At 40.0% G+C, this 25,169-nt stretch overlaps 1 protein-coding gene across 3 annotated transcripts in view; it reads right to left on the bottom strand.

Moving 5' to 3' along the window:
- Window positions 1-5,147: 5,147 nt before the first annotated feature.
- Window positions 5,148-25,169, bottom strand: part of cps1 (carbamoyl-phosphate synthase 1, mitochondrial) — a 28,223-nt gene continuing 8,201 nt past the window's right edge. Inside the window, exons 18-38 of one of the 3 annotated variants that reach the window (XM_086052042.1) lie at window positions 24,861-25,071; window positions 23,443-23,641; window positions 23,156-23,332; window positions 22,573-22,691; window positions 21,267-21,408; window positions 21,008-21,073; window positions 20,761-20,824; window positions 20,439-20,620; window positions 18,839-19,033; window positions 17,089-17,156; window positions 16,250-16,325; window positions 15,466-15,543; window positions 15,190-15,297; window positions 14,827-14,916; window positions 14,567-14,737; window positions 10,306-10,380; window positions 10,012-10,110; window positions 9,117-9,176; window positions 8,189-8,295; window positions 6,213-6,342; window positions 5,151-6,061 (exon numbers count right to left, since the gene is read on the bottom strand). In XM_086052042.1, coding sequence (XP_085908168.1) covers window positions 5,960-6,061; window positions 6,213-6,342; window positions 8,189-8,295; window positions 9,117-9,176; window positions 10,012-10,110; window positions 10,306-10,380; window positions 14,567-14,737; window positions 14,827-14,916; window positions 15,190-15,297; window positions 15,466-15,543; window positions 16,250-16,325; window positions 17,089-17,156; window positions 18,839-19,033; window positions 20,439-20,620; window positions 20,761-20,824; window positions 21,008-21,073; window positions 21,267-21,408; window positions 22,573-22,691; window positions 23,156-23,332; window positions 23,443-23,641; window positions 24,861-25,071 — 2,519 coding nt within the window. In that variant the 3' untranslated portion in view covers window positions 5,151-5,959. Of the gene's footprint in view, window positions 6,062-6,212; window positions 6,343-8,188; window positions 8,296-9,116; window positions 9,177-10,011; window positions 10,111-10,305; window positions 10,381-14,566; window positions 14,738-14,826; window positions 14,917-15,189; window positions 15,298-15,465; window positions 15,544-16,249; window positions 16,326-17,088; window positions 17,157-18,838; window positions 19,034-20,438; window positions 20,621-20,760; window positions 20,825-21,007; window positions 21,074-21,266; window positions 21,409-22,572; window positions 22,692-23,155; window positions 23,333-23,442; window positions 23,642-24,860; window positions 25,072-25,169 lie in introns of all 3 variants that reach the window. The other 2 variants (XM_086052043.1, XR_015089613.1) reach the window with 2 other exon arrangements.

Here is a 25,169-nt window from a genome sequence, read left to right on the forward strand (position 1 = left end):
ACTTACAGCCCCAAGTCATTCAATGCAACGCCTGTGTCCATTTTTTGATTTCTTTATTTTGTGGTTGCAGTGGTTCAGGACTGCATTGAATCCAAATGACTGAAACGGAACCATCACTCATTGCTGACCTCTTTGGTTTGGACTCAGTGTACCATAGATGATTTGAGTCTGGATGTGAGCCTTGAGACATGTTTATTCACAATTGCGAAGTCTCAAAGTGGCTACTTCACTCCTCAAGGTTCTCTCTTGGTTTTATGGTCAACGCTCAGGAAGTGGGTCAATCACTTCCACAAAAAGCTCACCTTGTGAGGCAAAAGGACGCATTGTTTAACTCCTTGTGTAATTTGAAAAATGACAAAGAAAGTAAAATACTGCTACGTAGTGAACCATTCTGTAATTCAACAAAACATGGTTTCTTTGGTTTCAGGGAGAGAAGATCTGAAGGATGACTTTCGTGGTTGGTATGCAGAGACTTTGCAATACCTCAGCCCGTGGCCAAACCACTGGCAGGGATTTCACAACACGCTGCAGCGTTCTAGGTCAAAAAGCTACTGTTGGCTAATTGTCCATAGGGCCGGTAATTGGGATACTGTTGGCTATAACGTTATCAAAACTTATTATTTTCCCCTCAAGTTGCGATGGGATGTTGCTGCAGGCAGACTTTTATCACTGACAACACCATATTTTTCTGCTGTTCCCTCAATATGCAGAACATCAAGATTCCTATGAATGCTGCCGTAATTTCCCATGAATAAAGTTTTTGCCCATCGAAAAAAGATCCAAAATCTAGGCGGAGCATTGCACAGGAGACTGAAATTGTTTTACATTCTAAAGAGGTTTACCAGTAAAAAAACAAAAAAAATTTAAAAAGTGTTTTTCATGATTTTTAATACATAATGTTGCAAATGTATGTAACATAACATGTATATGATATAATAAGAAGTTGCTGTCTTGCATTGTTAGCATTGCCTGTTTCCTGACCTAAATAAGAGCTTAAATAAAAACTTCTTCTTACTTACCCCATTGATGTTCTTCTCAACGCTGAGCTAATGATGAAAACTAAATACATGACCTTTGCTTGTATCCTGCAGTTATGTTAGTCCGTGTGGTCGTGGATCATGTTGTTAGCTATTTGCATATTGTAAAGTCGCCTAACGCTGTAACAATTGTCTCTCCTTGCTAAGTAACGTGGGAGGGCGCGGAATTTAAAATTGTATTATCAGTTGTAGCCTGCCTCTCGCCCAAAGTCAGCTGGGCTGGTCTCCCACACACCTGCCACATAATGAGGATAAGCGAGAAAGAAAACGGATGGATGCATTGACCAGTTACACAGACCCGCAACTCACAGAGAAGCGTATCAATAGAGAAGTGTAGATCATCCGAGTTTGTTTTCACTAAGACAATTTAAGTATTTTTCATTTGGCTCGGACTTAGATCGTGTCCTTCTTAATCTCCTGCAGTGGAAAATCGATGCATGCGCACAAATGGCACATCTGTTGTCTGAAGAGAAAGAAAATAGAAGTAGCGGGGCATGTCACTTCCAATGAATATTTAAGGCAAGGATTAACTGTGTTGTAATGTGGGATAATCAGTGAAAACTCTTATCTCATTACGGTCTTTGTCTCCTTACTCAAGCAGCCAGTGGGCATATAGTCATACCTGGTGTGACCCAACCCCCCCATGCACACACACACTTATGCCACTCATTAAAAATGTTATTGTTCCCTTTTGCCCGGCAGTGTTTATTTAAAAATATCTCGCTCCCTGATTATTTATCTCATACTCAAAGAAGACACAGTAAATAGTCGAGGACGGCATTGAGGGTGTTATTTTGTCCTGTTGCTGCAAGAAATTGCTGTAGACCAACTATTTTTAGCAGTCATTTAAACAAAGATGCACATTGTGATAAAGGGGTTGAGGATTATTTTGGGGGGCGGGGGGGGGGGGGGACAACAAGAGGTCGGTGGGATATTTTCACTCTGGTTCAAAGACAGAGAGGGGGATTGGGATCAGACAACACAGTGGCCTATGGTGAAATATTTACTTGGCCTAGATTCATATCAAATGGCCTCAAAGATATCAGGTTATGCAATCAAACCGGATCTTAATGTGTTCTGTTTTAATGAACAGAGAAGGAGGCTTTAAATTTGTATCTTAGTTTATATAGTTTTGTTGATAACTTGAAAAGTTCTAACGATGTTGTTACCTAAAACGTGGGAAGCCATTCGGTGACAAACAGCAGTTGGCTATTGTCCCTGAATGTCTCTAATTAGCTGGGTTTTTTTTCACAAAGCTTGTCCTTTAAGTTCCATGTTTGAAAAAAAAAAAGAAAAAAAAAAAGCTCTGAAGCACTTGCCTGTGCTGTTCCTTTTAGCTCAGGGCTGGTGAGAAAGTGCAGATAAAACAGCTTTTGTTGAACCAATGGAAACACAAATGTCTGCCATTTCCATTACAGGCTTTTGGGGTGTTTTAAATTGTTGTTTTTTTTCTAAAATATGTGTCTCGGAAATAGTATACAATACATGCTTATTCGGGCTAAACAGCCAAGTAGCTCATTAAGAAATAATGCCACATTTGCTGCACAGTTTACAAGATAAATATTCAAAACATATCAACAAATATGTAAAATAAAAAATATACTATCTTGATGCCGGAAAGATGTGTTCAGTCAAAAACAAATCACAATAAGGTAACTATTATTCCACCTAAAACAACTGCGTACGCCATTTCGAAAGCCATGCGGTGAACAGAACCTGTCAAACAACAGTTGACTCCATTTTAGCAGCATGGTAACACATTATTGCCACAATTTCATCCCACAGATGGCGACTCAAACTGTTTGATGGCGTGAGAAACAATTAAGCTGCACAATGACGACTGGAATGAGAAGCCATCACTGCTAATGGAATGATGTCTTGCTGTCACAATGGTGTTTAACACGCACCACAATGCGGTGAGCGTAGACCTCCCACTCTGAAGCCCTTTAAGCATCACGCCTGCCATAAACGATATTCTAATGTAAAGCAATTTGTGTGAAAAGATGAGAGCGTATAGTTATGCATTAAAACCGTAATATCAACATCTGGCCAAATTTCCTTGATCAACAATTGGATACAATTAATTACTTGAGTTATTGTTATTTTTTTAAAAGGGTGGACAAATCTGTGTTTTGAACTCCTGTTTACATACAATTGGCATAGTGATTAGAATATAGCTTCCCAGACGAGTTGCCAAAATGTTGAATTCTGCTCTTATGACTGACACCATTTTCTTTTTCAGGCACAAACTACTTTAGACTGAATCAACAGCACCCCTGCTGGTTACGGCTAGGTAGTGTGCATTATTTTGCCTCAGTTGCTTGGTCAATTAGTCGATTAGTCAACATCAACGTGACTATCAGAACCTAAGCGTTGACTACAAAAAAAGTCTGAAGTTGTTCAATCCCGAGGTTTAGTATTTCTTCTGCTTCCACAAACCACACAACAATTGGAGTGCTGTATTTTAAAAAATGGCCCTTTGGAATGTGTATTGTTTCATACAACGATATTGACATTAGGGCTGCACAAACAAAACAAATTCGATTTTCTCATGTGAAATTGTTGCATTGCTTCAATACAGATTGGGAAAAAACTGCCTTAAAGCAAGCATAGTGATTGGTTTTACAGTATGTGACTCATCACACTGAGATTCTTCTAAACCACACATGTTCCAGACCATCATAAATTTAGATGTCATCAATTTTTCACTACATGAAGAAGGCATGCCAATTATATACTGTTAATTTATTAATCCAAAGAACAACACAACTAAGGAATGAATAGAAAGAGTGTATTCTTTAACTGTACTATATTATATTCATTATTTATTTAGCATTATTTCTGGACTGAAAACTATTCCCGTACGACAACGAGGCTACTTTTGATTTAAAAATCCCATTGAAACTTCATCTTTTTTGCCATACTCTGGGCATTTTTTTTCATTATATATTTCAGTACTCATATGCCTTAGCCTCATCAAACCTTTTAATATTTTATTTGAAGGAGGAATAGGAATTTTGTGTGACACCACAAACCACTGTCATCATAGAAAACAAAACTGATCCAGTAGGACTACAGGTCACAGGTGATTTTTCAGCCTCCACTAATGTAGCCTAGAGCTACTAGCCTCAAGCAAAGAGGAGAGGTATTGATTTGGGGGTTTCGTAATTTCAGATCATTCACACTATGCTCTATATCGTTCAATGTTTTTTCATCAATCAGATGTGGGCTTCTTGACTCTGACCTTCAGGTGTGACCTAAAGCTGTCCGAAGCCACAAAAGTCATCCAATATACAGTACATGCACTGGCTTCTTAACTATGACTTAAATTAAATAGACTTAAATGTGCTAAATGAGGCATATTCTACAGGCAGAGGCGGAAAATAAATCAATTCCACCGCAAGGTAAAACATGCTTGTGCTGTATATTAATTAATACTGGTGGTGTTATTAATTCCATTTTAAATCAGCACACAGGTGACAATGTGGTTTTGATTGGCCATCTGGGGAGTTACTCAAATTGACTGCATGTCAGTGATGTTTGAGAGCCTGTTTGATCAACTCCTGATTCTGGCTCAGCTTTTGGTCTGTATTCTAGGTTGGCATAGCTAAAGCGATAGGAGAAGGTTTAGTGTAATTTAGTAAAACCAAATCGCTTTATGTGCTTCACTATCTGGATAAGATGGCCTTTGTTTTGAGAGAGAAAACCCACGTAATAAAGAGTGTCAAATTTCATTATAATGCTCCGAGTGTGGTGTGAAGGATTATGGGACACTCACTCCATTTGTCTTGTTTTAAGCAGCTTGGCGGTGTTATACAAGTATTACGTTTTTTACATATCGACTTTTCTGCACCGTATGTGGATTTCTTTCAGGTTTTTATGCATCCTCCAACTGACGCGTGTGAAGGGGTTTCAGTCGAGATGTCCCACGATTGAATGAGGATCTGTCGAGGTCTTTTTTTGGAGGAGCATCATTCTGACTGAAGGAGGATCCGTCAAGGTCTTTTTTGGAGGAGCATCATTCTGACTTGATACAAGTCTGCTAACTTAAAATTGTGTGGCAAAACCTTTTTCAATACAAATGAGAGTTTCTCCCAACTGAAAAAACATGTACACAATCATGTACATTAACGATACAGAACACAGGAGAGATTCATTTATTACAACACACATGAATCAAAACACTGTTTGACAGTTTCAGCACGTGGTCCAGTTACCTGGCTGTATTTGGTTGGTTTGGTACGTGGTTCTATTGGCCCTGGATTTCAGACATCCAGGTGTTTTTATGACGCTGGTGTTGTGTTACTACACTAAGACACCTTTAAATGCTGCTGACACGGGATGTATCGTATAATATAGAGTGCTTTACTTATTAGCATACATTTTCTTAAAGCTTTTATAAACTGGTACTGTGAAGGAACACGTCAAGGCTTTTACTTTGTATTTACAATTTCAGTGTCCTAAACAACTGATACATTAAAGTGACACCTTGACTTTCGAGCGCACCAACATACGAGCCGTCATCCCGGAGGATTTTTTTTTTCCCCCTCGTGTTGTGAGGCAAAATCTGAGATACAAGCAAGATCGACATCTCACTTTACAATATGATGAGCAAGTCAAGGAAGTGCACTATTCTTATTATCACCACATTCAGTATTAGTAACGGCTCTCCTTGGATGTGGATGAACGCATATTTGAATTTAGCGTGACAACTTGGCAGGACAGCTTGCGATATTAGTAAGGCCTCTCGAAATGTTTCTTGATGCTGCAAGAAAGTTTTGGTCTAAATATTTCCTGACAGGCTGCGGCTGCCTTCTTGACCTTGATGAAACCAGTGAAAAAGAGCCTTCTCAAAGAGAGAAATTTGCTCAGACTATTAGAAAATATAGTCAAGGGCGGAAAAGGAACCACTAGCCTTGATGTCAACATCCTCTGTGTTGGTGTTCTTTCTGCCGATAGTGGAAGAGGCTGGTGGAGTCAAGCTCATCTGCATAGCAAATTGCCTCGGCAAATAGCTTCGCAACCTAGACACGGCGGAAAAACGTTACCAGCAACCTTTTTTTTTTTTTTATTTATTCAAATTAATACCTCACAAAATATACTCTACTTTTTAAATGAAAAGAAGCTTTGAATCACCACATTGTACACTTAAGAGAGGTAGTGTAAATTACTGACCTGATAATTAGTGATCAGGGGTACGCCGTGATCAACTGCCATTCTGCGAATGAGGAAGTTATCCTTCAAGTGCCGTGTGTTGTTGGTAGGCAAGTTCACTACCAGGTCGATATGACCCTCCCTGAATAAGCTATGAAAACACAAAGAAACTGATTGAGATAAGAAAGTCAAGTCCTGTAAACGTAAAATGTACAATGGAAAAAATACAACTTGTATTTTTGGGGGCTAAAAAAGTAATTTCGGTTGCAACAACAACAAAGCAAGTTTGTTGAGTTGTTTTTACTTCTATCGTGAGATTGGGGGGCAATACAAGAGACCATTAGTTGTGTAAAGTCTTGTATCTTTGTAGTAAATGCAGGAAAGCCAATTTTGCCATTAGCAAAACTTAAAATATGTTGTTGAATTGCCCAACTTAAAATGTGTTTGCTGCCTTGAAATTTTGAGTTCACCCAACTTTTTTTTATTGCACACAAGTGGTTTTTCAAACAATGCTTCTTCATAAAGAAAAACATTCTGCCGTTTTGACATTACAATCTAGCCAATGAATTTTGACACCTGGGCAGTACCATCTGCTCAGAGCCACTAAGCAAGCCAGTTTGACATTAATATGGTTATCCTAAATTCAAACTAGCTGGATAAGGAAGTCCCAAAAATGTGTTTATGGAACGAGGCCTTGTTTAAGTTTTTTGTTGTTGATTTGTTTTACACCGTTTGATGTAAAGGTCTAACTGAAAGAAAAAACATTGCTATTGGCTCACTTTGTTTGTGGTATTGTCAGGTATTGCGGTAAACAATTAAGTGCTACAATTCCTTCACAGGTATTTGCAGAATTGTTTTTTTTTTATGTTTTAAATTGTTACACCTAAAGGGTTGCATCTGAAATAGATGCATAAAAACGGTTAGAGAGCAACAGATCCTTTTTTCGTCAAACTAGTGTTTTATTTGATGGTTACGTGTCATTGCTGTTAGATGCATGGAGGCTTTAGTTGTGTTTAATATGTGCACTTTGCTAAATTCTAATAATATTTTTCTTTCAATTTTTCGGACTCTGCCAACTATACCTCTCCCTCTCTTACAGTCACATATACTGTACACGGCATGTCTTTTCATGCTGCGGTGTTTGACAAGAGTGTGGAATGACGAATAGATTCCAAAAGATGATATGAAAGACAGATGACAGAGGGAACACAGGTCGTGTTCCGCAATAAAGTGTTGGCCTATGTGCCACCTCGCACACCTGATGCCTGCCAGACTTATGTTTGTCATTGTGCGAGAGTGTAATCCCTGCAACAGCTCATTTCAAACAGATGGCAACACCGTTGCAAAGTCAGAACATCTTTTGTGGAGGCATTGCCCTCGAACCAAAGTAACCTTCAAGGTGCATCAATTATTGTTCAACGGCTACAAACTTGTTCAGAAAATCAACGGTGAACTGAAGCAGTAACTGAGCACAACGCTTTGTGTCCATCATATATTTGTGCAGCATGTTCACTTTCAACAATCATTTGTATTAACTTTTAAATGTTAATATAATCAATAAGACTTCAAATGTGAAATACCTTACTAATAATATAAATGTGTCTGGTTCATTGTATAGACTACTACTACTACTACTACTACTAATAATAATAATAATAATAATAAATGCTTTCCCTTCTATATTGTGTTTGACATTGCTGTCATGATGAAGACTTTCCTCACTCTCCATATTCATCCCCAAATGCAATGAAGTGGACTGCTGAGTCTACTGCTCTTTCTTTGATGTTGGCAGCATATAACAGAGATAATGAAGGAGGTCTGCCCTCAGATCTCAGCATCATATGCTGATCAGATATCCTAATTTGGAATTTAAAGAAGGTTTACTTATTACTTCAGCTTCCCTTCAGGGATGTTTGGCTCTACTTTTAACTGGCAGGCTTTGTTGCTGTATATATGGCAAAGACAATACATCAGGGTGAAAATAAATTATCCCCAACCTCTTTATACTGGGCAAACTGGTCTGTCCTTTGGAGGGCCAAGCAACTGGGGTTGCTGTTACATCATTAGCACAAAGCCAAGCTGCGGTGGATTCCGTAGCATAGAGCTGCAGGATGGCAAAAAGAAATATAACAATAGTCTTCATAGCGAAATAGAGTGAAAACACAGCAGAACCTCTGAAATTGATGTGAAGTTGTACAATTCTAAATTGTGGGTCCTCAGACATGGAGGTCCAACTCCTCCAAGTCTTGTACCGCAATAAAAATAAGAGTTGATGGAGTTGGTCTCGGTGGTGTAATGCTCTTTCGGCTTCTTTGTATTTTCTGGCAGTCTTCTGCCCTGCCCTGTGGCACATTGCTGCTTGTCACAGGTCAGTTCCGCTCGTACGCCAGGTCATGTTTGATCAAGCCCAGTGGCGTGCAAAGGGGTGGCCAAGGGGGCGTTGGCCCCGGGCATCCATCTCATGGGGAGCATCTGCCGCACCCTACCTGCTATCAATGAATACATTTCAACAGTTCCTGGCCAAGAATACACTACAACCATGTGTGTAAAAAAGCGCCTATTGGCCGGTCCTCCCACACCGCGCTCGCCACAGCCATTGAAGCCTCGCCGCGAAAAATAGACTAATGGCGGACTGCAGACGAATGGTGGACTAAGTAAAGGGGTTTCCATCTTTGCTTAATCCGTCTATTTTACAATTGTTCGTCAACCGTCAGCAAAACGGGCATCCGTCGGTGACGGATAGACGGTCCTTCACATAGACGGAATGCCCAGCTCTGCTCATATTTACAGTACATGTGTACCAGGGTTTGTAATCACAGGAATGAGCAGCTCTATCAACTGCTGTTAAAAATTATGTAATGTCTTAAATATATCAAATAAATCTAGCTAGTGTTGGTGAACAAAAAAAAAGGTTTTTGTACCCACCTTGAAGCCATCCTCTTTCAGTTGATGGGCTGTAGCCAGGAAATTGGGTCGGAATGAATGCTGGCAGTTAAAAAAAACAAAACCAAAAAAAAGCAGAAGAAACCAGTTTGTAAAAATGACAAAAATTCCACATGGTCAAATATTCTTCCCATGAAGCTCTTATACTTAGTGTAGAGTTTGTAAAAACCTAATGGCAGTGTTATTAGACGTGGCACGTTTGTTTAGAAATCTATAGATGTATTAGAGATCAAGCCATTCATAAATTCAGATCTGCTCCTGTGCATGTTTTTTTAATTTTACTAATCTTGAAGCCAAACAAAAATGTATTCATCACCACTGGTGTTTTATGCTAACACCTTAATATTGTATGGTTAACCATAAAGCCTTCAAACCAAAATCGTTCACTAAACCCTGCAGATAAATTCACAGTGTGCTACAGCTGTGTTCTGGATCTGTCAGCCATGTTGGGGTGTGTTTGTGACCCCAGGCATTTGCCTTGAAGTGGTCCACTTCCCCGGGGGTGCCAATTACACAGCCTTTGTAATGAATGCTTTGTTAAAGTTGGATTAGTCCAACTCACAGTTTGACAGCCCATAGTGACAGCAGGACTTATTTACTCAAACTCATGTATGTGGTGACATGGGACAGTGCAGAGGCAAGCGTTTGGTGGCTGGCCTTTTCACAAAACATTTAACCGTTAATTATGATTCTACAGCTGTTTAAAGTGGCTCAGGCCATCAAATAAGCAGTATTCCAGAATAGATCATTTAAAAGAGGTGAACCCTTATTGTAATGTATTAACCAGGTAACCTAAGGGATTAATTGTCACGTCCAATTCGGTGTCATGTGGTCAGGATGAAACGCGAAATGGATAAAATTGGCAAACAGGCCTTACCTGTATCCCGATCAGGATGCCTTTCTGCGGCAGTTTAAATCCTGTGGAGAGCATAGCCTTAAGGAAGGCTGAATAAATGTTTGGTCCAAAACAAGCAACCTAGAATAAAATCATGGAATAGATTGGACACCATCACTGACGTCATGCATGCAATAGTTTCAAAATCAAATTCAAATCAGTGTCCAGAAGCAGATTCTGTTTGACCTTGGCTGTTACATAGCCACATCAAGCTAACACGACAACTATAATCCGAAGAGATGAACAGATAGTTCAATGTCACTTAAAAGAATATACTTCTCCAGTAGAGGCCATCTCACAGCGAAGGACAGGATCTGCATCCCTCAGGCGTGGCCAAGAGAACATGGGCGCCTGGTGGGGAACGGAGAGACGAAGAATGTTGTTTTTCATGCTTTTGAAAGATTTCATGTGAGTTTTAACCGGTCTTGAAAAACCCAACTGTGAAATTTGAACTGTCAGACAGCAGAAGTCTGTTTATCATCAAGTTAAAAAGTGTATAATATAGCAAAGAAAGTAAAAAAAATATCTGTACAGTATACAAAAAATAATAATTCAGGACACTGCTGCCACCTAGAGAGATAGCGTGTTGAGCCCCATCAGGGCTAACAATTGCAAATAAGTGTGCACTGTGAATCATATAAACAGCATTGTGGTTGAAAATAAGGCTATCAATACATCTATAAAATACTGAGAATAACAAAAATAGAGTGCAAACAATTGTACTATATGAAGGATTGAGTAAAATAATGAAATGTGGTATAGGAGGGAAAAAATCATGTCATTTTACAAAGTAAAAGGGCAGTGCAGCAGAAAGTGGTTGGTGTTTGAACACACACAGAGATTGGGGGTGGAGACGAGAGGGATTCATCCTTGAGGCGAGTTATCTAATCAGTTGAATGTAATGTGAGCATACTAATGTCTAAGAGAACAATGTGGGGAATGTGGTCGCGCTTATCATTGCACTTTTCAAAGAGTGCCAGAAAGAAACAGGACCGTCCACATGTCCACGCACATGAGATAAAATGACACTCTCTAGCCAAGAGCAGAACATTTCACAACGGGCCGTGGGTCATATTATGTCAATCATTTTAAATGCTTGACATGCACACAGAATAACAAAGAAAGACGTTGGTTTGTCAGTCTGCCTGTCACTTTGAGGCTTGACCAGAAAATACAGTGCGGTAAAAGTAAAGGAGTTTTTTCATGATTTTGCCTCTATACACCGTAGCATTAGACTTCAATAAAATTCGCCAGATGTTATTAAAGTCATTAATTGTTCATTTAACATTTTTCACAAACACATGCCATTATCACTTTGAATTACAGTAGCTGAGGTATGAGAAAACTTGCTAGCCTCGCATACACCCACTCCATCACTTGCAAAGCTGCACTAAGTAAATGACTTCACGTGGGAGGAGTTACACTGTGTGCAATTGGCCTGTGTGTATCCTGTGTGAATGCATGTACTAAGGTAATGACCATGACGGATATCAGAAAGCTGCACTGGTATATTATAGCTTGTTAACTTTAAGACTACAGGAAGTCAAAATTGCACTAGCTAAATAAATACTAGCATTGGTCCAAAAATTGCCTGGATAGAAACGGGTCTGGGTCCAGATCTAGAGTCCACCTACTAACCCGTCCAGGCTTCTGTGTCCCCCCCCCCCAAAAAAAAATTCAGAAGCTGCCATTAACTCCTGCCAAGGGTGGTGGCTGCGATAAATTTCTCGTCTTTAAAGACTACAACTCCTGTGACTCAATTACAATGGGTCGTGTTGCAATTTTGTAATGGTGTGTCTGAAAGCACAAAGCCCAGCACACAATAACAGAGCTTCCCCATCTCCATATCCCCAGTAACCACCTACGCCTCAGAGACAGAGAAATTGTGAAAGCGGCGAAGCGCCTCAACAATTTTATCTCAGGGTGCCAGCCAAGCTGAGGAAAATAAAGTCAAACATTTCCACATATTGTTTCTGACACTGATCCTTGTCTGAGGTGGAAGTAACATCTTTTGAAAAACGTAACAGGAGATGGACAAGATGAATATCTTATATTTTCAACACCATAAAATCTAAAGAAACTCTGAAAGGATTCTTCACATGAATATATGAATAGTTATTTGAGGGTGCTTTGACACAACAGCCCTTTTGTCCGTAATCAAACGCTAGTTTATATTTAGTTTATTTTTGTTTTGGCTGGCATGAACACAGAGGAGTAATCATATTCGGGTGAGGCTTAAAACGAACTCTGGCATTGGTCAGTTATTGTGACTGAAACTTGGCTTTTTAATATGATCTCTGATTCTCTGTTTTCATGTTCGTATTCTGTCGCTACTGTGTATCGAAAGCAGCCATTTGCCAACCACTGTTTACCGTGCAATGAGGAATCTTTTGGTGTGCCTTGGGAAATCCAATTTTACACCCCAAAAAATATTGATTTACGATAAATAATGTATTTTCGTTCAAGTATAATGCCAGTGACGTATAGTGACAGACACTGGATGGCAAAAGGTACAATTAACGCGTATCAAACTGACACCATTCCTGCAAGTACATCCTCTTTGTGTTCAACTAGCATCAGATTTCACACTGAATAAGTCATTTGTGAGTTACTCCCGACAAGATCATCATCATTATTTAAGTATACCTTTTGCGCCACTTTTGTTTAGTGGCGTGTTTAGCCGTGAAAAAGTTGTAAGGTTAACATTAAAAGTTGCCATTGAATATAATTGAGACAGTTGGGCAGTCCGCTACTTGCCAGTGTATGTTTAAATGCACTGCAATCTGACTTTCCCCACCAAAGTTTCGGCTTCATGCTTTAGTTCTTAGTTTGGCTCAAGCCAAAGAACCCCGACATCTAACTGAAAAAAATGACCTTTGTGGATGGGAATGATTTTTTTCTATGGTGATTACACAGTGAAGATAGTGAGAGTCGAGAGACGTCATGGGGGTTTATCTGAATGTGTACCCACTTAAATCTTCTGTGTAATTTTCACATCATTGTGCATTAGTGTTGGGAAAGGCAGAAAGTTAAGTGCACTTTTGTTTGTTTTTTGATTGACTTTCAATTGAAACGTCTTTAGCTTCTGCGGCAAGTTTGCGTTTGTAGAGTTCAAGTAAACTCTGGAAGTGTTTTAAAGTCTAGTGAATTGCGTATTTAGAGCTCTGATTAATATTCCCCACCAGCATGCAGACTACAAATTGAAAACTTTTGGTGGCTGGGAAAGTGGAGGATTATACCTGCCTGACTAGCTTCAAATGACAACCATTGTTACAGCAGCTCAGCCGTAATTAGAGAGAGAAATTACTTTGAAAAAATGGCTTTGGAACAGCTGGCGAAACATAAACGCTCTCTAATCCAATCAAAGAAGTAAGTCTCCAGGCTGGTAGAAGAAAGCACCTACCACTACTCCTCATTCCCCACCGTTCTCAGGTATTTGGATGAGGCAATAAATGCTCTTTGTCATGTGATCCAGTGGAAGCTGAACTTGCCGCATCTGCAGTGTGTGTGTCAAGATGTCATAGACAGACTCTTTACAGGAACGACTGAACATAACATACACCGTTAGACATCGCGAGTACATACATACATAAAACTAGCATGTTAAGTTAGTAAGCATAAGATTATTTCTGAAATAAGTCATCTAATAAAATGTCAAATTTGCCATGGGTGCCTTGACAGCATCGCCTGCGTCGCTTTGCACTACTTTGCTCCGCCATCACTCCTTAAGAATACCTGTCAGCTAAAAGGTCTTTGAGATCAGAACTGTTGGATTTTTTTTTTCCTTCTCAGACTTACAGTTACAATGTGTGTATGTACCATAAATGGGCAGAGTAATTAACTTTGAAGACTATGGTCAATGTTTGAGGTTAGGTTGATCGAAGTTAAAGCGGAAGTCAACGCATACTTTTTTTAAGAATATGTTCTATGCAGGCCCACTTGTTGAAAGACAGCATCCTGATTAATATGGTATTTGCAGAATATGAGTTAAGCAACAAAATCCACCCGTTTTTAGCCATCTCTGGGGGCGGCCATTTTGTCACTTCTGTCGACTGAAAATGACATCACACATCCTCAGGGCTCATAAACAACCAATCATAGCTCAGCTTCAGAAAACCGGTGAGCCGTGATTGGTCGTTATCTGAGCCCTGAGGGTCTGTGATGTCATTTTCAGTCATGACAGAAGTGACAAAATGTCCAACCCCTGAGATAGCTAAAAACGGGTGGATTTTGCTACTTCACTCATATTTCATATTAATAATAATGCCTTGTTTCAACTAGTAGGCCTGCATAGAAGGTAATCTTGAAAAAAATAGGTTTGGGTTTACTTCCACTTTAAGGATGATGCTTTAAAAAAAATAAAACAAAATCTCAATCATCAACCTGCACTAAATTTACTATATAATTCATTGCAGTGCAGACCGTATTTCCCCAAACAAAATCATCAGTGATTTCAGAGCGCTCGTGTCATGGCAAACTTTTCTTTAAACAATGCCAGTCATCCAGTTGTAGTCCTATAAATGCTTTTCCACCTCACCTTGATACCCACGTAGTCTACAGGAATGATGGGTCTCTCGAGTGAGGGCAGACCGGCCTCATCCACAGGCTCTCCAACCATCACTTTGGTTGCCACATTGATAAAGTCCACACCAATTGTTTTCGATACAAAAGGAAAAGAACGTGATGCCCGCAGGTTGCACTCTATCACCTAAAAAGAGCATACAACACACATATTTGTATCAAATAACCAGATAGATGATCTTCACTCAGCCATCTCAACTGGAAATGATTACCTACCATGACGTCATTGCCTTTTACCAAAAACTGAGCGTTGAACGGCCCTGATATTTCGAATGCTTGCGCTATCTTTCGGGTCGCCATCTTGACCTGAGAGGTTTGAAAGAACACAATGGACATTTGGTTGTGATCCTGAGTTAATGGCAGGTACTATCTATGTCCAACATTATTTGAAAATAATTTTGACTTTGAAATTCAATTCTTTTTAAAACAAACATCATACAAAACATTGTTTTCAGTTTTTTTCCAGATATGTATTGGTTTGTTCATCTATCTATGCTAAGAGTCTGCGCATGTGTTTGCGTGTGTGTGGGTGTGTGGGAGAGTATGTGTGTGTGTGTGTGTGTATAAAGCATAATTGACCTTTTCTAAGGAACCTTGGCTAATGGTCTGTGTTGGCAGTATTAAGGTAGCATCTCCTGAATGTACACCGGCATCCTCAACATGCTCCGTTATTGCATGGACCAGCACCTAGACACATAAAGATTAGGTCACACATTAATAAACCAATCTGCCTCAAGACTCAGGTGTGTCTGCCTAATACGCTGTCAAATCCATCAGTAGACAGTATAATGATGCCCTAAGATTTTTTTTTTTTTTTTTTATATAATGTAACATGTAACTAAAATCCAACTATACCTTCCCTCTATTGGCAACAGCATCCACTTCCACCTCTCGGGCACCACGGATGAATTTGGTAATAACCACTGGATGCTCCTGGATAAAAGAAGATACAGTTTATTTTTTCATTTCTTTAAAAAGAAAAACATCACTGAATGAACTGGGTTCAAGCCATGTGTCGTGTGTGTGTGTGTAGTGTGTTAGGATTCACACAGTAAAATGTGTTTTATGACATCTGATAAGACAGTGGTATTGTGTTTAAGTTAAGGAGCTTCAAGATAAAGGGAAATCTGCTCAAATCAAGCCGAAACAGAATTCTGGGGAGTTATATTTTCCCTAATTTTGGTACCTCAGCAATTCCCATTTTGTAAGAAAAGGCCACAGAAAAGCAAACAGCTGACAGAACAACTAACGATCTTACTTTGGTGCACCGCAGGTAGAAATGTGTGTGCATAAAGTACAGCATGTGTGTATTATTCTAGCCCTAAGTACTGTATTGGTTTATTTGAAAGGGACATCTGCCCCTGAGCCACTTGGGGGTGTAGTGAAGAAAAAAAAATGGGCACACTCGGCTAGCCAACAGCTACATCAGCTGCTAGCAGCAGATAATTGAAAGCAGAGGGAGAACTCAGCATGGAGTGTACGTGTACTGTGTACTGTGTGTGTGTGTGTGTGTGTGTTGTGTGCAGTGTGTGTGGCCATTAGCCCATGTAGACGCAAGGGCACACGCACGCAAATACACTCTCTCTCTCTCTCTCTTGCTTTCTCATACACGCACAATCATTGGACACTTCGCTCTCACCTGGGACACCTGGGCCGCCTCCTTCAAAAAGCGCTTCATCTCCTCCTCTCCATGTGCGACGTTCATTGCCGAGCCACTGGTGAAGCAACAGAGGCGGAAAGAAAAGGATTGAGGCAGAAGGCCACATGAGAAGAGGAGAAGCAAAGAGGAGCGCATAAAAGCTTCAAACACTCATTATCTTTCTGTTGCATCACCATCGGGAACAAGGTCTGGAAACAGTAAAAATGGCGAACAAGCAATGTAGCAATTGAGATGAAAAGCACCGAGGGCTCTTGAAACCAAGTTCACAAGTTTTTGTTGGAATACGGCTTGTGATGTTCGAATGCTCGCTGGGTTATTCTTTCGATTAAAAAGAAAGGGCCGGAGGGGGGAGGGGGATAAATAAAGGCCGGGGGCTTGGATGACAACTCTGAGGAACATAAACAAATCCAAATGATAATCCAAAATGATCGTTCTTCCAAGGAGCTGCGAGTGGGAATCAAACACATATACGGTACACATATATACAGGAATGCTAATTATCTGTTGACACCTATTCAAAGACGGAAAATTAGATTTGAATCTCATATGTTGCGATATGTAATGTATAGCAGTGATATTTTCTATCAAACACACACTGAGAGGTCTAACACATCACTCTAACACTCATTTTTAGGGAGTGAATTCTTTCGACCTTTTTTCCGATTTCAGAGTTTCCGCAAATTCAATTAAACACTCACGTAATTTTGCCATGCAACTGTCAAATATCTCTGTTGTTATTATTATTAGCGATGTGTATCAAGGTTGGAAGCTCAAAACAACTCGTGGCAAGCATCACACTTTTCAAAAGTGAAGTTTACCTGAGAACATAGGATGGACGTAGTAGGCAGGGATAACCCACCCGGTTAGCAAAGGCAAAGGCATCTTCCTGAGAAAAAAAAACAATGCATTCAAGAATATGTTCTATGCAAGCCCACTAGTTGAAACAGGGCATTCTGATAAATATTGCGTTTGTGGAAACAACCACAACCAATCACGGCTCAGATTCAGAAAACAGGTCAGCTGTGATTGGTCGTTGTGAGCAGTTGTGATGTTATTTTCAGTCGACAGAAGACAAAATGGCCACCCGAGAGATGGCTAAAAACGAGTGGATTAACACTTATGCCACAAACGCAATATTTATCAGAATGCCCTGTTTCAACTAGGGGGCTTGCGTAAAACATATTCTTGAAAAAAATATGCTTGCGTTGACTTTGGCTTTAAGTAGGAGAATGCACTGTATATAGTTGATTAATAAATAATGTACATCATAAAACCAGTAAATGTAGGGTAGCTACATCATTTTTGAAAATGCTCACAAAAAATGTTGGATGAAAGTGTATTTCACATGTTTTAACACAATGTCAGTTACAATGGTAAAAAAAAAGAAAAAAAATACCATCACATTAATACATTTTTAACCATTTGATTTTGATATTTTAACCATTTGATTTTGATACAGCACGTCTACTTTAGACTTTGATTTTGAAGATTTTGACTCATGAAGACATTTCTAAAGCATCTGCTCTGAGAAATTCAAACATTTGTTAAAGTATTGACAAAAATGACAAAACTTAACCATCTACTGCTTCCTAGAACAACTTGCTTAAGTCATAAAAAACAATCTGTGGTTGTTTTACATGCTTTAAAATAAACAGCACTGTATCCATATAGATAGAAGTTGCAAAAAAATGATGCCTAGTGTACTGTATAGTTGTGTTTAACCCGGTGATTGATTAAACCTGATGATCACAAAACAAAACAATACGTTGTCGCCATCTAGTGGCAATGGCAAAAAAAAATCATCCTCTTTCAGTGAATAAAAATGATGCTGCTTCCCTTTATCCCCCCCACCTACCCCTCTTCCACACACACACACCCCCGCGCACACCCACACACATTATAGTCTATGTGGCTTAAGGAGTTGTGAGCAGTTTGCAATCTCCACGGGCCTAGTGTATTAGTTACTATTCATCATTGCCTCTTTGCTCTTACCCACCTCTCACCTTTGCCGTTTCTCAACATTCACTCATAAGCATGCAACCAGGCAGCCTTGACAGGTGCAAGCACCCCGTAGCTCGGATGGCATTATTCTCTCCAAACAAAAACAAACTATTCGAGATCATTGGGGGATTAGATAGACACATTATTATCTCTGCACAATCTAATAGTTTTATGGAAACTAGCTTTGGAGAAAAGTAATAGAAGAGAATTATTTTAGAACGACTCCATACTTTTTTCCCTGTCCTTCATGCTTGGCTAAAAAGATGTCTTCCTATCCCTCCCAGGAATGTGCCTGGAAACACGTCCAATGTTCAAAACCTAATGCTTGATTGATAGTCCAAAACAAAAAGGCTGCAGTGTTATTCCAAAACATACGGTTAAGCCATGAGGCAGTGGGTTAGTTTAATACATTTTCCATTTTGATTGGCACTGTTTGAAGAAGTAAGCATTTTGTTATTCAGATTGTTATTCTAAATTAAGAAATCAAAAATTGCAGTTGAAGTTTACATATTGTATATCTGTATCATACGAGCACTTCTTGTATTCATTCTGTATGTTCCCTCTTACCAAAGAGCTGAGGGCCTTCCATGGGGCTTGCGCCACACCGAGGTCATCTAAGATCCTGGAGAAAACAGAGCGCTCCTCAGCTCGGTCAATCTGCAGGGGACTTGTTCCCAAAATGTTCACCCCATTCAGGTGTAGAGGAACTGCAAGGTTGTTGGGGATCTGACCCCCCACTGATACAATGGTGCCGCTGCAACCCTGGAGAGCAGATGGAAAATACAATACAACACAATTTGTATAGCGCATTTCGCAGCAGCTAGAGCTGTAACAAAGCACTTTACGCACAAACAACAAAATAGCCATAATACAACAGGCGGAATCAATAAATTAACACAAAACACTATGTACAATAGACACTGGAAAAGAGCCGGAAAAAAAAAAGCCTGAGAATAGAAACCGGGTTTTAAAAGAATTCAAATAAGTAAGTTCAAAAAGAGAGCAGGCAAGCAAAAAAATACAAGACAAAGGCAGAATATACTTTGTCAATATACTTTATCCTACTGCCAAACACCTATCAACCAAGATTTATAGACTGTGGCCAATTTTAATTATTTTGGAGACTGATGACAAAGAGAAAAGATGAGATGAACAAAAACAGTTCATCTCAGCTGTGCCCGAGGTTTAGTTTATCACCCGAGGAAGTGTGTGCGTCAGAAGAAAAAATGCTCCTTCTGTGAACAGTGCGGCTCCCTTTTCAGTCGGTATTCAGCATGATGCCGTTTCCATGGCGATGCCAGGTGGAACCTGGAAATTCTCTTCATTATTCATGGGCTTGCTCCCCTGACCAGGGTTTATCTTCAAGCTCCAATGCCGAACACACACACCTACCGCCACCCACATACACACGCACGCACGCACGCACGCACATTAAAACAAAGCTACAGGGTTATGTCGCTGTGAGACTGAGAGTTATGGTAATGCAGGCTCTCTGAACACAGAGACCTTAATCACACTCTGGTCCAATCACAGCATTTCCTGGATGCCAAAGAAAATTGACACCGGTAAATGTCTCCAGTACAATTGATTTGGGTACCGCTAATGGTGATGAGCATCATCTGCCTTATTTACTGTAAACTGGGCTCAACACATGGCAACTTCAAAGCAAGTGACGCACAGTATTCACTATAATGAAGACTCAGAATATTAACTTGGCATGTTCTTACATGAAAATACATTTTAACCTTGAAGGTCTCGCTGCCATTAGCCACAAGGCCCAGTAAAATTCAATGTCTGATTTTACGATGTAAACATGCACATCTGTTAAGGAATCTAGCAGCATCATTTTTTGAAGATGGTATAATCAATTAAAAACGAATTTGAATGTGAGATAATGATGAAAGCTTGGAAGAAAGCAGTCTTGCTGTTTTGATGGGTAGTAATAGTTCCACAGGAAGTAAAGGCCAGTATTGAATATACAGTAGATGGCCAGGAGCATTTCAAGATGGCCAAAACACACCGCTTCAGACTGCTGCTGCTGAAATTTACATACTGGGCTGCTGAGCTCCCAGTCATTATTGCTTTTTCTGGTTCCTTACCACTTGGCCAGCAGTCGGAAACGGCAGGATTTGCAATTACCACATCAAAATGGTCACTGCGTGCTGACCTCTTGTTGGGTGATGTCCAAGATGCGCTCCAGGGTCAGCTCCTCAAAGTACAGACGGTCACACTCATCAAAATCAGTGCTCACTGTCTCGGGGTTATGGTTGACCACCACTGTCTTCCTGCCAATCTGTCTCAAGGCTCTGATGCTTGACACTGCACACCAGTCGAACTCAACACTGCTCCCTGTTGGACAGAGTAGATAATAAAAGTAGGCCATGACTGGTGGCAAAGCCTTGAAAAAAAATGCATGACGGTATTAAATTAAATCATGTCAAATAATGCATAAAGGATGTTTAAACTACATTTGAAACATAACAGCTCACCAATGTGATAGGGTCCACAACCAAGAACCATAATGGACCGGTCCTGAAAGTCCAAGTCATGCTCCTATTGAATTGGATTTTCAATGATCAGTAATTGGCTTGTTTAGAATAAATCTTGATATTTTTGTATAATTAATTCTAATGTGTTTCTGGTTGTATAACTTTCCATAGAAGAAATAAAATTGTTTGTTTGGAAATGTTTTCATATAACAAGGCTCATCGAAGAAAATATTCTTAAAACTCTCACCTGGCCATGATAGGTGCAATACAGGTAGTTGGTTTTGGCGGGATATTCTGCTGCCAGTGTATCAATCTGAGAAGTACATTTAAACATGATAGGAAAAAATAAATACAAGTAAAATAATATTTCAGTGTTTTATTCTCACTGCTGGTTTTGCTCATTGTGTTAATATTTATACTTTTTACTTGAGTACCTGCATACTGTATATGCAGGTACTCAAGTAACCTATACTAGAACCTCCAGACAAGAAACGAGTGTCACCCACCTGTTTGACCCAGGGTCTGATACCATGACTGAGCCTCATCTGTCTAGCTGCTCCCTCATTCATCCCCAAAATGAGACCAATCTGTCGGTCCGAGAAGCCTTCCTCCTTGGCCCTCAGAAGCAGGCCCTTTGACACTGAGAGACTATAAGGAATGCAATTTCAACAGACACCTCCCTTGTGAAGCCAAATCAACTTTGCTTATATTCATTTTACATTGCACATTTTCAGACCCTCTTTTACCCTAACGTTTAAAAAAAATGGAAAAAAATATATGTTTCTGGGATTGAATGGCTGGACTGTGAAAAGACATACAAAAACGTTTTTGGCAGTGAATGAGTGAAGCAAAAGCTGCGCTACAAGAAACCACAGTACAGACATTAGTAATGACTAAATAAAAAATGTACCGTTGGTAGGCCTTAGCTGGGAGTCTTTCAGTGTGATAGAAGCACTAGCAAAAAGACAGAAAACATGCAGAACGGAGCAAAAATGTGTATTGTAAAGAATGTTTCTCTTCTATGTCAAAGCCATCAAAATCTAAGAACCAACGGAGTGATGCACATATTTAATGATCCTGTGGACCAAGGTGCCAGAGGGCCACCTGAACTTGACTCTGTGGGGCGTCCATCTGCCAGCAGCCCACTATAATGTGCCCATCTCAATTGCCTTTACCCCAGAGGCTATAGAGACTACAAGAGGCTGACACATGGAAGGCTTCCCATACGACAACCAGCCATGCATTATTAAACAGAAGGAGTGACAAGGAAACCGGTGTTGGAATAAAGTCAAATTCACAGTGGACTCTTACAAGAATGTCGAAGCTGGAAGGCACGGCGAGAGGAAATGGAATGGAGACTTTAAAAATGAGATCCAGCTATACTGTATATAATGATATTTTCTTTTTTTTTCTTTAATTTGAGGTAATCAAAATGAGATTTGCCCCAAATTGCACCATTACTTTAGCTATGGAACGGCAGTAGCAAAGAGTTGCAGACAGCATCGGATGCATTGAAGTTAGCACCATTTGGGCCCTTGTGCTTATGGTCAAACCCACTTCACAAATTTGATAATAGCATTTCTCAATATCAAATATCAAATTAAAATAACTGCATGCAAAGGGCAAGGTGGATGTTGTATTTCTTTACAATAACAGATCATCAGTCTACATTATTGCTGTAAATACAGTACATAATGAAAGTATTCAATTGAATGGTTATAAACCCTCCAAAATAGTGAATCCCAATACTAAATAGAGTATCATGTCAATTTCTGAGTCTTCAGACTATAAAGTACCTATTGTACCTATTACCTTTTGTAGTTTGCAAGGTGCCGCTCCAGTTGCGCTATCCTTTGGAGTTTGTGCAGGAACCACATGTCAATGGCTGTCAACTGGTGGATCTGATCTACACTCATACCACTATGGAGGGCCTTAAGGGGAGAAAACATGAAACAGATGCAGCAGAACATCTATAATTCATCATCATCAAGTTCATCAGCCATTCTCCTTGTTGCAAGGGCAGAAATCCAACACATTTCCTTCAATAGAAACATAAAACTCTTTGCTTATTCAAGTAATGCTCCAAATAATGGATGGTGGACAGAAGAATTTGATTTTTTTTTTTTTTTTCGCTCTCTGAAGAACCGCGTATCGTAATATGACTGAATGAAGACAGGTGGATAGCATGGAATCATTCATCATTTTGAGAGTTAGCATGTTATTGCACTACTCTGTTTTATCCAACAAGAAAAATCCAATGCACAAACATGCTAAAAACATCTATTACAAAGTACACCAGTAGCCAAGAAGTATCTGCATTTAATGCTTGTAACAACTTTACTTGATGTGTAAACTGCAGTATGTCGTCCCAGAGAAATATGAAAGATAAGTGCACCTTGGCAATGGAGAAAATTCTGGTGCTGGAAGGCACAGCAAGCTCCCGTTGCAAGCTGTGGGTGTTTGCCCAGGCTTTTTTCAGAGGCAATCGGGGCACAAATCCATCCACTGATGGATGGCACATCCTCAGGGCCTTCTGCATGCTCTCTTCAAAAGTACGTCCCACTGCCATCACCTAAATCCATTAGATTGATATAGATATACAGTATTTATAAATCACACCAAAGTTTGTGATGTGTCATAATCCCAAATACAGTAAGTGAATGAGCGTCTGATACCCATCACCTCTCCAACACTCTTCATCGCGCTGCCTATTTCACTTGACATCCCCTGGAAGCGGTCCAGGTCCCAGCGGGGGATCTTGGTGACGATGTAGTCTAAACTGGGCTCGAAGCAGGCCGTGGTCTTTTCAGATACGGAGTTCTTGATCTCAGGCAAGGGGATCCCAAGAGCTAACTTAGCAGCCACAAATGCCAAGGGGTATCTGTGACACATGGGACGTCAAGCAAGGAGACCAAAATAATCAATAAGAGCTCAGTAATACACTTGTTTATGACCACAGGGGTTTAATTCTAAAGCAGTGTGGTACAATTGATCATGTGAGAACACAAATCACAAATCAGGTTGTGATTTCTACACTCTGCGATGCTTTTTGCTTGGCAACTTTTCATGACACCAAAAGAACAGTTTCAGTGAAGTGAATAAAGACCTCGATGGAGAACACAACATGTATCAAGCTCAACTTTGGTCCACGTCAGAAAGTGTTTGCTCACTCCAAGAGCCATATTTCAATCCTACTAGCAGTGTGGGAATGATAATAGCATACAGATATTATATCTATTGAAATGATATATAACAGAAATGAATGAAAATATATACTAGGGACGTCACGATACGATAACTATCACGATATTGTGGGGAGCTTGGCGATATGTAAAAAGCTCATGATACTGTATAAAAGCTCACGATATTGTAAAAAGTAAAGAAAGAAATAACAAAACGTAAATATCGTGATAATTAATCAAACAGGCTTGGCCAGTCATGAGCTCCTATTAGCGATTGGCGTGGGTCTTAAACATAGGTGGCGTCAAATTAAACTGCACTAATAAACTAACCACCAGAGGGTGCTGGAACTGTGTGTCATATTCCACACCGCTTAGGTGCTGGAGCCTATCCCAGCTGACTATGGCCGAAAGGTGGACTACACCCTGAACTGCTCACCAGACGGTCGCAGGGTACACACACACAGATACAGTCACTGAGTGGGAATCGATTCCACGCTGCCCGCACACAACTCAGGGGAGTGTACCTCTACACCATCAGTGAACCGGTGCTGGAATTGTACGAATGGAAAACAATTTGGGCTTTTAAACAGATTTGCTGCTATTGATATCGTGACACGACGACGACAATATACTGTGGCAATTTTAATATTGCGATATTACGATATTGCCGATGTTGTGACATCGCTAACATATACGGTATCGGTAATTTATATACAAAGTACTCTACTCGATTCCAGTAATAATTCAACAATATCTAGTTTTATGATATCGATTGGTGTAAACCTTCTAAATGTGCATTTTCTGCAATTGTAAAGGCAGATTTGATAATACAGCTTTTGTATTTGATCACATCTGTGTGTGTGCAGATTAACCTTATGCTGTGGCAGGTCAGTGTGATACATACACGTAGTCTCTTACCCAGTGGCTTTGGATGCAAGAGCGGAGCTTCTTGAGAGCCGAGCATTAACCTCAATGATGCAATACTCCAGGGACGAGGGGTGGAGTGCGTACTGGATGTTACATTCACCTACAATACCAAGGTGACGAACCACTTTGATGGCCGTTTCGCGAAGCATGTGATACTCCTCATTGGACAACGTCTGGCTCGGGGCCACCACAATCGAATCACCTGAAGATGAGGGAAAAAACGAAGACTATATGGATTAATAGTGCAGTTAAATTAGGGTTAGCGGTAGGTTTCCCAAGACATGTTTCTTCTTTGATAAG

Source organism: Filicampus tigris, chromosome 14 (assembly GCF_054856515.1).
Source record: "Filicampus tigris isolate MCC_2025a chromosome 14, RoL_Ftig_1.0, whole genome shotgun sequence".
Taxonomy (NCBI): domain Eukaryota; kingdom Metazoa; phylum Chordata; class Actinopteri; order Syngnathiformes; family Syngnathidae; genus Filicampus; species Filicampus tigris.